At 38.8% G+C, this 13,150-nt stretch overlaps 1 protein-coding gene across 2 annotated transcripts in view; it reads right to left on the bottom strand.

Annotated features, from left to right (window-relative positions):
• The window catches only part of CAP2 (cyclase associated actin cytoskeleton regulatory protein 2), a 136,682-nt gene that overhangs the window by 26,404 nt on the left and 97,128 nt on the right, over nt 1-13,150 (bottom strand). The window contains exon 7 of one of the 2 annotated variants that reach the window (XM_007197169.2): nt 11,843-11,948. The exons of the other annotated variant lie outside the window; for it this stretch is intronic. Within the exon in view, the coding sequence (XP_007197231.1) occupies nt 11,843-11,948 (106 nt within the window). The remainder of the gene's footprint in view (nt 1-11,842; nt 11,949-13,150) is intronic. 2 annotated transcript variants of the gene reach the window in all.

Raw genomic sequence — 13,150 nt, forward strand, 5'->3', positions numbered from 1 at the left:
TCTTCAGAGGCAAGACGACAAACTCCCTTAGCCCAAGATAGAGGTACAACAGGCAAGGTAATGAAAAACCCCAATCTCATGGTTTCGCCAATGGCTTCTGATGGTTTCCTCATCCCCCTTCTCCCCACCCTCCTGGGGTCTCTGTATGTTATTCCTTTGATAATCTGGAGAGATGTGAAATATGGCGGTAGACGAAAAAAGAACAAGAAACAAAGTCCCTTCAGAGAAGGAAAAACAGCTTTAAATTGGAAAACAGCCTGAGAATACCTTACACAGTCTATATCAGTTTGTGGAAACCAGTAACTTAGTGTTTTTATGCTTACTGTTTCCTAATTTATAGATCTGGATGTGGCCCTTCAAAAAACATAGGTGGTGATTCCTGTTTTACATGCCCAAAGCAGAGATGTTTGATAAAAGTAGACCAAGCCCTCAGAGCAGATTCCAGAGAATATGTTGAACACAATCTCATTTGCTCAGGTGACCCAGCTATTTTGCATAAATTGTCTTCATAAGTAGCTTTAGTGATTGGTTTGGCCTTTTTTTGCTACTGCTCTGTGGACCAAATCTGGGATTCCCAGATTGTTTTTTCTTCTTGTCTGCCAGCATTGGCAGCTTCAAAATATAATTTCTCATAAAAAAAGGAAAGATAAAATTAAATTTTCCATGGGAAAAATTTCCAGAGTTAAAGATAGCAGAATATAACCATCAAAGAGACAAACTATAGATAGCCAACAGTTGTAAGACCGAGAGTGACGTGTGGCTTGAATTATCCGGACTGTGACTTCATTTGGCCGGAAAAGCCTAGATCTGAACTATCATTGAATTAAAGTTTCTGCTTTGCTTTTGGATTTTAGGGTCATAGAAGAATAACTTCTTAAATTATCCATACTTGGTAAACGGCAGAGGTGGGGAGTGAGGCAAAATGATAGCTGTTATAAAGATGATTTACATTTGGCTCTGTATTATTTACATTATTTACTTAGGAAAAAATAAAAAAATAGAAGCATCAGCATCTCCTGAGGTTTATAGCTGAGCCGCACGAAAGACAAAGTAACTTTTGCCTCAATTCCAGTTCCAAAGTTTGCAGGAAAGGTCTGGGAAAGTGTCTGTGATTAGCTCAGCTTGTATCAAGGGTGCAACCTGGACCCATAAATCTGGACTTAGCCCTATGTTATATTCTATGAAGGGTTTGTTTTACCTTTAGAAGACAATCTGCACCTTCCCTCCATCCCTTTTTAAGAAAACCTTTTTACTTAATCTAATATTAGCTTGTATTTCCTGAGTTTATACCAACTGGGAATTAGGGGCATGCAGATAGCAAGGGACAAGTGCAGGGAAGGCATTTGCCATTGCCTATAAGAAAATGCATTGTACATTTCCATTACCATCATTTGATATAAGAAATAAAGGAGGGCTTCCCTGGTGGCGCAGTGGTTGAGAATCTGCCTGCCAATGCAGGGGACACGGGTTCGAGCCCTGGTCTGGGAAGATCCCACATGCCACGGAGCAACTAGGCCCGTGGGCCACAATTACTGAGCCTGCGCAACTGGAGCCTGTGCTCCGCAACAAGAGAGGCCGCAATAGTGAGAGGCCCGTGCACTGCGATGAAGAGTGGCCCCCACTTGCCGCAACTAGAGAAAGCCCTCACACAGAAACGAAGACCCAACACAGCCATAAATAAATAAATAAATAAATAAATAAATAAATTTTAAAAAAAGAAATAAAGGAACAGTATTTACATGGCTCTTAAACAATGAACACCATCTGTAGTTAGTGGAATAAGCCTCTGGAAATTTCACTGTGAAGAAATGCAATTACCAATTACTGTGTTCAATTTAGCAAAAGTGTTTGGACATTGTCTGTATTTAAGACCCTGTACCAGTCACTGCTGCAGATCCCATGCAGAATGAGAAAGAACCCTGCTTTCAATGAGCTCACAGCCTCAGAGGAGAGAAAAGACACTTCCATGCTCCCTGACAGCAGGCAACTGGCTCTTAGCCTTCATGTTTCTGCTCAGGTTGTGCCTTTGTTTGGAAGGCTCTTCCCCAATTTATTATCTGGAAAACTCTTACATACCCTTCAACGCTCAACTCAAAGTTCTCTTCTTTTTGTAGGTTTTCTGGAACTCTCCTAAGAGGAAATTTTCTGTTTCTCTATTGCAAGGGCTCATTAGGAACACCCTTATTATGTTACTTCACATTATATCGTAATTATTTGTCTGTGAATTTGGGTTTGGTCATGTCTTGAGCCCGAGCTCTGAAAAGCCACTCATTATTCATCTTAATGTCACCAGTAATGCACCTAGTGCCTGAAACGTGGTAGGTGCTTCATAAATATTTACCGAAATGAATAAGTAACTGCTTTATAAGGTAGAAAGTGCTAAGCATCATAAAAGAAGTACAGATTTTAAGAAGTACTAGAGGTTCTGTGGAGGAAAAGGATAACTTCCAGCTTGGAAGGGCATGGTAGTAAGCAAGGGAGGTCAGAGAGGCTTCTGGGAGAGAAGACCATTCGAAATAGACCTTGAAGGATGGATGAGTCAGATTTGACACAGGGAAGCAAGAGGAAGGGGATTCCAGGAGGAGGGTACATGAACATTGTCATTAAAACAAATAAATGCAACTGAATTGTTAGCAATCACACAAGAACTTACAGATCCACATAAGTACTGTCTTTCAAAGCATTAGCTTCTGATGCAACACACTTGTTTAATAAAACTACCAGTATTCAAAACTTTCTTTTCGGACTGCCTTCAGACCTGTTTACAAAAACACACATACCAAATAATCACTCATGCCTTTGTATTCTGCTCTTTTTGACTGAAAAGAGTATTACTTGAATTAATCCTTCTCCAAAGAGGGTCTCAATGGCTTTTGGCCATTTGAAAAGATAAAATTCACTTGTAAAGAAGGAAGACTTGCTATCACTTAGTATCCTAAAAACGATGGGCCAAAAATTTCATCTGCCATTGCCTTGCTCACTGGAGGTGGGGAGGGACATAAAACCATACAGCCCTGGCAGCAATTACTGGGAGGCCCAGCCTCAGGCAGTGGAGGCTTTGAGGCATTCCCCAGGGAGTTAAGAGGTTGGACCCAGAGGTGTGGCACCTCAGGGATGAATGAAAACTCAGGGTGGAGGGGTGGCGGTGGGGCATTGTGGCTCGCTCTGGGCTGGGACTGACCGCCAAGTTCAAAGTCTCCTCCTATCCAGGCACCCCCAGCTCTGCTCTGGGGAGCACCTCTGCCTGCACCTTTAAACCACAGCCTCCTGACTTTCCTAAGAGGGGTTGGAGGAGAGAGTAGTCAACAGGACACCCCCAATTACACCACTGCCTTCAACACTATGCCTTAAAGAATTTTAAATGAACACACCTTAATTAAAATATTCCCAAGGTGATGGTTTAAATAAATTAGGAACATTTATTAACTTGCTGGCCCCCAGGTTTACAGAGTTTGAGTTCTTGGTTATAAAAAAGTCCTAGTAAATAAAATAATCTTCATCATTAAATTAGGCAGTTTTAAAAGCCACTACTGTGTGATTTAGGGAGAGAATAAATACGCTAAAAACATTTATGCATTCTTATCAACTAGCAATAAAACTCAAAGGTATTTATGAGATAATAAAAATAGTCCTAAATATAAAAAGCTTGCTTACAGCTTCATAGTACAGCTAACTCTAAACTACTGTGTATGAAATTGTAGATATTTATTTCTGACCTACACTTACTCTACTGAAGATATAGCAAAGGTAAAAATAAAACCCACAAATAATCCCCAAACTTCAAAAGGCAGAAATTGAAGCTATAAGCAATAATCCATGACGTCAGACACCTGGTCCATAAGTAATGAAGAGATCATTACACAAAATCTTTTTGCTCCATGATTCTATAAAACTGCATCTACCTCCAGCCCTTCAGAAATTGCATTCTAAAGGTCACTAATAAGATAGATGTTGGCAGCCTTTTTCTAACCTTACCCTCCCCAGATTGTCACAGTTGATCAGCCAACCCACTATTCTTAGAGCTTTGAGACCCTCGGCTCTTAGTTCTCTTCCTTTTTCTTGTCTTTGTCTCTTTGATTGATTTATTCCATTCTTAAGTAACTGTGTCCCACCAGGTTTTACCCTTCATCATATTCTCTTTTTTCTATCTTCTCCTCTGTTTAACTATCATCTCTAGGTCTCCCCCTTCAGTGAGTTTCAGACCTGCATTTCACCTGCCTGCTCCACCTCCCCATCTAGATGGACATCTCACCTGTGCCTCAAATGCAACATGGTGAAAACTCAGGTGAATATTTTTCTTGCTTCTCTACCAGCTCCTCCTGTTGATATCCCTATTTTTATTGATGTTACTATTATTCTCCCAGACTTCCAGATTGGAAACTTTGTGTTTAGATTTGATTTCTCTCTCTCTTTTTGTTCTCCAACTCAGTGTCCATTTCATCTCTTGCATTCCATTGCCATTGTCACACTCAAGGTCACATACTCATTATCCCATCCTTGGCATCCACTGAAGTCTCCTAGCATGTATTAGGGCCTCTAGTCTCTTCCCTTTTCCATTTATCCTGAACAATTACTAGATCATTATTTATAGTGAGTAACTTTCTGCTTAAAAACCTATGGTGTACCCCTATGTTCAATGCACCATTATTTACAATAGCCAAGATATGGAAGCAACCTAAGTGTACATCAACAGGTGAATGGGTAAAGAAGATGTGGTAAGAAGAAGATATCAAGTGTATACAGTGGAGTATTACTCAGCCATAAAAAATGAAATCTTGGGACTTCCCTGGTGGTCCAGTGGGTAAGACTCCACACTCCCAAGGCAGGGGCCCAGGTTCAATCCCTGGTCAGGGAACTAGATCCCACATGCATGCCACAACTAAGACCCGGCACAGCCAAAATAAATAAAATAAATAATATATAAATAAATATTAAAAAAATGAAATCTTGCCATTTGTGACAACATGGATGGATCTAGAGGGTATTATGCTAAGTGAAATAAGTCAGAGTAAGAAAAATATGATATGATCTCACTTATACGTGGAATCTAAAAAACCAAACAAACATACAAAACAAAATGAAACAGACTTATAGATACAGAGAAAAAAACGGGTAGTTGCCAGAGGGGAGGGGGATAGTGGTAGGCAAAATAAGTGAAGAGGGTTAAGAGATACAAACTTACAGTTATAAAATAAATAAGCCACAGGGATGTAATATGCAGCACAAGGAATATGGTTAATAATATTGTAATAGCTTTAGGAAATGATAGTTACTAGACTTACTGTGGTGAACATTTCATAATGTGTGCAAAGGTCAAATCACTATGTAATACACCTGAAACTAACATAATATTGTACATCAACTTTATTTCAATTAAAAAAAAAGCCTGTGGGGAAGGAAAAAACCCTGCACACCACATATGGACCCATCTTCTCAGGATAACACATAAGGATTCCACCACATGGCCCCAATTTGCCTTTCTGGCCTCATCTCCTGCCATGTTCAGCTCTGCAAAACTAACAGCTTTTCTCTCAAAGTACTTAGTTCATGTCCTTTGTGCCCAATTCTCTGCTGAATTCTCTGCTAAGAACTGCCCTTTCCTTTACTGTCTGCCTAGGAAACTCCTACTGTCCTTCAAGACCCAAATCAGTACACCTGAAACTAATATAATATTATAAATCAACTACACTTCAATAAAAACAAAACAAAACAAAAAACCATAACAAAACAAGACTCATATCAAATGTAGCCCTTTGTTGCCCTTCCTGCCCACCCAGAAGTCTAATTAGCAAGGTTTATTTTCCAACATGGCCTTGTATTGTTATTTATTTTTTTGCATTGTAATTAAAACCTGCTGCTTGATGGCAGAAACTGTAGCATTAATACAATGTCTGGTGTGTGCTTTGTACGAGGTGGGTATCCAATAAATGGTTATTAAGTAAATGAATTGCTAAACAAATGAATGAGTAAAAACTAATGGCCTTCCTTGAGTCTCCCACAAATTGGATTCCTTTGGTCCAGCATGACTATACTAGAGCAGTGCTTTTCAAATTTTAATATGCATATAAATCACCTGGGGAAATCTTGTTAAAATGCAGGTTCTGATTCAGGAGGTCTGGGGTGATGTTTGAGATTCTGCATTTCTAACAAGTTTCCATTATCACTGCTGGCCCAAGAACCACACTGTACTACAGGATTGGGTATTCCCTCCATGTCTTCCTGGTCTATGTAAGCATCGTGCTTTTGCTTACCTCTAGCATGCTATTCACCCTATTCTATCACGTTGTATCATTCTTATGTTCTTCAGCTAGAACGTAAGTTTCTGTGGACAGGAACTGCGTCTGCTGTGTCACGTACCCATCTTTGCATTCTCAGCACCTTGCTGAGAAGCTGGTCCATAGAAGGTGGGAGCCTCGGCGACGTTTGTTTAATTTCTGTAGTCTCTTTCAGGCTGAACTCAGAGCTGTTTCCAACCTAACTTCATTATCTGTGTGTTTAGAGCTCCTTTGTTAGTCAATGACACCCCTAACTCCCTCTGAGCAGTCTGGATCTCTTCCAGAGGAGAACGAAAGGAACTGGCTACCCAAAGCCCCAAAAGGGAGCTAAAAACCCAGGAGTGATGACAGGAGGATGATGGTCAGGTAGACTGAAGAGACCCACTCTCCGTAGACGCATAGAGGTATTCCTGTGAGCTTGTGAGCTTGTGAGCTTGTGAGCTTGTGGTCGAGACAAACAACACACCAGCTGAGGTTTCACCTATTCACCTTGATTAATAAACCTAAGGCACAGGTTTGGTACAAGTTCTAAATGAAAATTTTGATGTAAAAGATTGAGGACAGTTTTTGCTTGTAAAAATCAAGAGGAAACCAGAGAGGCCAGAAGACTTGAAAACTTACGAGACATACATATTTAATCATGTGCTACAGAGTCTACATTATTTATGAGTCAGGACACCCTCTGGCTGTGTTTTAATGTGATCACCAGCAAACTGTTAAACTTTTGCTTTGTTAATGGACATTTGGCCTTTACATTGAGAAACAGGCTGAAAAGAAATATCTACCTGGAGGAAAAGGAGTGATCATAGAGTGTCCTGCTTTGAGAAAAATCAAACCCCGCCTTGTCTATAACTGTGACCACTCCCAGTGATTTCATTTACTGGAGGCTCCGGGGAGATTAGGATGGATGACAACTGGTGTATAGATTTTAAAAATCCACATTATCAGTAGAAAGAATTACACCACCACAACATAAGACTTTATACACATTCATCTATGTGTAGTTTTATTCTATTCTACAAATAATTATACCCTGGCTGTTCTCAAAACTAATTTGGAAAGACACATAAAAGGACAAAAATATGTCAACAAATTTCACACCAGAAAGTTAAGAAAACAACCACACTGTATCCTATTCATAGAATTATTTTCATGACCTTTTTTCCTGGCCAGATCTACAGAGAACAGAATAAAAGTTGGATTGCTGATCTGGACAATTCATAAAAAGAATGTTATTTCGGTCATTATAAGCGTAAAGATCAGGCCTCTGTCTTTCAGCTTAAGTTATCTGATTTGCAGGAACTGCCAACGAATATTACAAATCTGACCAACTGCAAGGGATGATAAATAATAGTGTCTCCATTGGCTTCCTGCCAAGAGATCAATTTATTCAACAAAGTGCATTTGAAACCCAGGGCTGAGGAAACTATGTAAATTAATATGGAAAAGGGTTCCCAATAATTAAACTAACTGAAAACTGCAAGTCATTTCTGGTGCAGGGTTCTTCCAGTCCATGGTCATGTGAAAAAAAGCTGACAGAATGAGAAGATTCCATTTACCACAGTAAATGTAACAAGAAATTCCAGATAGATTACTCCACAGCTGCTTTCTCCCCCAAAACGCACCCACCCCGACGCCAGCACACTTGTGCACACACACGGACCCTCTCTCCAATCACTGTCCTGAAAAATTGCTGGCCTCAAAGATTTACATTTTGTGGAACAACTGAAGGGCACAACAGTTGCCTGGCACAGCTGCAGTCTGAACACAAAGGCTAGGAGGTGGGAACAGCAAGTTCAGTTCCAACTGTTAACTCAAGGGAAAGAGCATTTCTCAGAGCAATGCAAGCTTCGAAACTCAGTCTAGAGCAGCATGCTGTTGGTCACTAACACCCCATAGAGCTCAAATCTCAAAATCCAATTTGAAAATAGAAGAAAACAATGGTTACTCAAAATACTAGAGATGTTAAGTCGCCATAAGCTTTTTGACTTTGTCCATTGAGATGGAATGCATTTCTTAAAACTTCTGAATATTGCAGTGACAATGAATGCCAACACCCCACCTTTCTGCATACTTTTTGCAGACCTGTGATAAGTGGGCAAATAAATGAAATGATTTTTATTTATTTTTTCCTCCCAAAGGCTATTTGATCAGATAATTCTAATAGCCTTTTCCCTCTTCTCTGCAATAACGCTGTGATACTGGCTGTAATTGTTTATGATTTGTTTTGCTGGTATGTCAACAGGCCATAGTAAATGAGAAGAAATCAGTTTGATTTATTCTAAGGATTATGTTTTGGAATCTTTTATATAGTTTTTACTAATTTAGATTTAAAATGAAAAACTATAATTTTTATAATATACTTTGTAATAGTTTATTTTAACCCCAAACTTTAGAAGAAGATAAAAATATTAGGAAATATATTTCTATGCATATATCTTAAAGTTTGCCAAAAGATTTTGTATATGTGATGTTACCACTGAACCAACATTTTCTTACATAATCATTCCTCACTTTTAGTATCTGGTCAAAACTTTATCATACTACTTTTCCATGAAAGAAGTGAAGTAGATGCTCTGCTTTATAACGATTACCATTTTAAATAGAATTTGCCCATATCATAACATGTGCTCAATAAATAATAGCTGTCATTATTATCATGGCAATCCATACCTCCTAATGTATGCTATAAGGATTATATTTTATATAAATAGATAAATAAATATTTATATTTATATAACATTTATGTTTTATAACATGTTTTTCAAAATGTGGGATGTGACCCATTAGTGGATCATGGAATCAATTTAGTGGGTCTGAGCCAGGATTTTATAAAAAAATGAAGTAAAACACAAAAGAAAATATCTGAATGCATTCCATGTGGTGAAAGAAAGTATTGTTTTGTGAAACTTGTTTTAGTATTGTGAGAAGGGTGTGTGTGTGTGTAAAATATATTTCTTACTATGGGTTGCCTTTAAAAGTTTCAAACTCATTGTTACAAAGCATATATTTCTAACAAACATGATGAAAAGATAAGTGTTCACTCTAGAACAAAGGAAAACAACTACATTTATTTATCTGTAATAATCGATTCTTCTTTTTTTTTTTTTTTTTTTTTAAAGTCATCTCTGGGCCTGATCTGCACGTGAACCTTGAATTCTTTTTTTTTTTTTAACTTTTGGGTTTATTTATTTATTTATTTAATTATTTATGGCTGTGTTGGGTCTTCGTTTCTGTGCGAGGGCTTTCTCTAGTTGCGGCAAGTGGGGGCCACTCTTCATCGCGGTGCGCGGGCCTCTCACTATCGCGGCCTCTCTTGTTGCGGAGCACAGGCTCCAGTCGCGCAGGCTCAGTAATTGTGGCTCACGCACCTAGTTGCTCTGCGGCGTGTGGGATCTTCCCAGACCAGGGCTCGAACCCGTGTCCCCTGCACTGGCAGGCAGATTCTCAACCACTGCGCCACCAGGGAAGCCCCGATCCTTCTTTTTTATATTCAAAACATAATTACTCAGCTTTGTACATTGCATTAAAGGTATTCAAACCATTTAAAAAGTAATTTTCTATTCATTTTCCATGGGCACTATTGGAGAATTAATAGGCCAGTGTCTGTTGACATGATTATTTTCCACAAATGGATTCTCATTCCTTTTCCATTTATCTACCATGAAATAATAAGACATCCAAGGACTCTTGATGTTTAGTTTTCTGTTTTCTCATGATGTCCTATCTCCATGGTAAACATGTGACAATTCCCCTTTATGACAAATTGATCTATAACAAAACAGCATCTCATTTGAAATGTATGAAAAATAATTCCAATTAGTCTACACAAAGACCCACCTACCTCCACACATACCCTTCCATATTAAAACCCTTCAAATGTTTATGAACTCTCTTTACAGAATCATAATGTTGTGGGCAGAAGAAAAATAATCAACTTACTGTATCTTGCATTTCTTATAGAGAAAACAGGCAAAGTAGAAAATAAAAAGAAGCATCAGTCTTTAGAGGTCAGTGTTAACATTTGTACCACAAGTGTTGGGGAACAAGTGTAGAAGTCCTACACTGCTTTGAAAAATCACAAACTCTGCCTTGGTATTAAGCCTATGCTACTGAAAGCAACGTTCTGTGTGAAGGTTAGTTGCTGGTTATGACTGTGGGGAGAGTGAGGGTTCTACCTTTAAACTGAGTTCACAAATATGCCACTTCATCTTCTCAACATTTACTCTGGTTAGACCATCCACTGTGACAACCGAAAGGTAACATTCATTTCTAATGGACAGAAGTTTCCACAGGAAGCCTTTTTATAGCAAGTGCAGAGATTTTAAAGAGCAGGGATGATCCTAAGAGTACCCTAATTCACAATTTAGTTCAAACTATTTACTGAGTAGATAGTGCCTCCATGCCAGGCACTATGCGAGGGGCTGGAGACAGAGATCAGTTTCCAATCCAGCAGGAGAGCTCCAAAAACACACAAAAAATCACAATTTTATATGTAAAGGGATATGACTGAGGTATACTGAAGATATGAAGGAGGCATAGAGGAGAGCCATCAAACCAGACGGGGCACCAACAGAGTTCAATGGAAGCTTCTTTTTTTTTTTTGGCCAAGCTGTGTAGCTTGCAGGATCTTAGTTCCCTGACCAGGGATTGAACCCAAGCCCACGGCAGTGAAAGCACCAAGTCCTAACCAGTGGACCATCAGGGAACTCCCCTCAATGGAAGTTTCTTAAAGAGATGATGTTGGAACTGAGTCTTGGGGAAGAGGGTTCCCCAGGGAACTCAGGTCATACAGCATGATATATGTTCAGGACATCGCAATAAAGGTTAAACAATATGAGACTTGCAAATTTTGAAACAATGACATTTTGATTTGGTTCAGTCTAAGCACTGCATGTGTTCAGAATTTCACAAGTAGTTTGGTAGTGCTGGGCCAGTGAGACAGGGGAAGACAGGAGAGACAAGGTGAAGAAGAGGGCAAAAGTCAGATTAGAATCTCATGTGGGAATTCAAGTCGGAACAGACACAGGTGGGATTTTATCCTAGGACTAGGATACCATTCAAAGCACTAGGATTACCAAAGTATTGAAAAATATTACTTAGTAAACTTTAAAATGCCAAAAGGGAAATTTAAAACATTTAAAAAACATTCTATTCATAATTCTATCTTCTTAAAATTATAGCTATTCTCAAATCTTCTTGTTTCCCTCGATTTTACTCACACAGTTTCTTAATACACATGCCGTCTTAGTGCTCATAACTTTTGCATTCTACTTTATCACTTAACATTGACTGGTAAATCATTTCCCATGTAACCACCATATGTGGTATTGTAATGACCCCAGAGTATTTCACTGGGTTCTTCTGACAACTCAACCATTTTCTTTTTCTGTGTCATATAGGCAGTTTCCAGACTTTCCTATGACAATGGCATTTTCATAAGCAGCTTCTGCATGTATATTTTATCTTATGCTTTCCTTGAGGTAAATTCTAAAATTGCCAGGCTACCAAGAATGAATATTTTTATGACCTTTTGTTACTCAGGTGGAAGAGGGCTGGGTACTTACTGTTTTGCTCCAAGTAAGGCCTGTAGTGTGGTGTTCCTTGATGTATGCTTGAAGCTCACTCCATATGTTCAAATACGACTTTACCCAATCCACATGGCGTAAATCACTTTGTCATAAAAGAGAGTGGAAGAGAGTGGATTTAGGATCTATTTAAAGACATTGGGGAGCACATGGCAATCCAGTAACTAAGGCTCCAGATGACCCTGGAACAACTGTCTTTCTAGACCAGTCAGTGTGGACTGATTCCGAAAAGAACCTTGAAAGGATGGTGGTCCTGGTCTCCCCTGAGAGGAGCTGGGTGCCCTGAGCTCCAGTGCGGAGCAGAGAGGTCCACGGAGAGAGCATCCACCAAACTTAGTTCATCCTCGTGTCATCTCTCACGGGGAGATGAACATGGAGGGGAGACCATTTCTCTCTGTACTGCTTCTGATGCAAAATGAAAAACAATGCACTTTCAAGCAGGAGAATGGTACAGAAAAGGAAAAACGTCCTTTGGTTTGTTTTCTAATAATTTGTGGACTTATTCGGTTGAAAGTGTAATCAAATTGGAGAATTTTGGGCTGATAAGGAAAGTTGCTATAGTAAGAAAAATGACTTCCTACGAATGGGTAACACTCAATACTTCTAAAGGGACAGTCACTTAAATTACTTCAATTTGATACTCATAATGACAAATGCAAGCGGGGCAGGGCATGACTGGTATTTTTATTCCAATTTTACTGAACCAAGAAGTGGTAAAATGTTAATCCAACTTTTAAAGCTGGATTAATATACAGGATTGGGAGAACTGTTAGAAATATTAAATTTATAGGTAGGCAAAAATAGTTGCATTTCCTTTGGATTATTTCCACTCACACATTTTTTCCTACTTTGAATAAAGTAGTGGTAAATGAGAAAATGATGAAATCTCAGTTAACAAAAATTTAATCACAAACCTGGGCCATTAATCTGAAGACAATCATGGAAGGAAATCTCTATTATTCAAGCTCTTGTCAGTAATGACTTGTCTCTGGACATATTCTGTTTTCCTTGAAAAGCTCTAAGTACCACAAGCATGTTTAGAATCCTACTGTATTAAGTCATGCCATTTAAGAAAAGGGAAATGGGGAACTGAAGTCATAATTATCTGCCCCTCAAAGAGGAAAAACATGAGTGTGATTTTGTTCTACATCTTTAGATTTACTGACTATAATGATCAAATCTATGAAATATTTCATTGTCACTTTACTTTTACAATCAAAACCCAAACCCATATATTTATATATATGGTCATTTAATACATACATGTGCATATGTACAGGTGTATGT

This window comes from Balaenoptera acutorostrata, chromosome 10 (genome assembly GCF_949987535.1).
Source record: "Balaenoptera acutorostrata chromosome 10, mBalAcu1.1, whole genome shotgun sequence".
Taxonomy (NCBI): Eukaryota; Metazoa; Chordata; class Mammalia; order Artiodactyla; family Balaenopteridae; genus Balaenoptera; species Balaenoptera acutorostrata.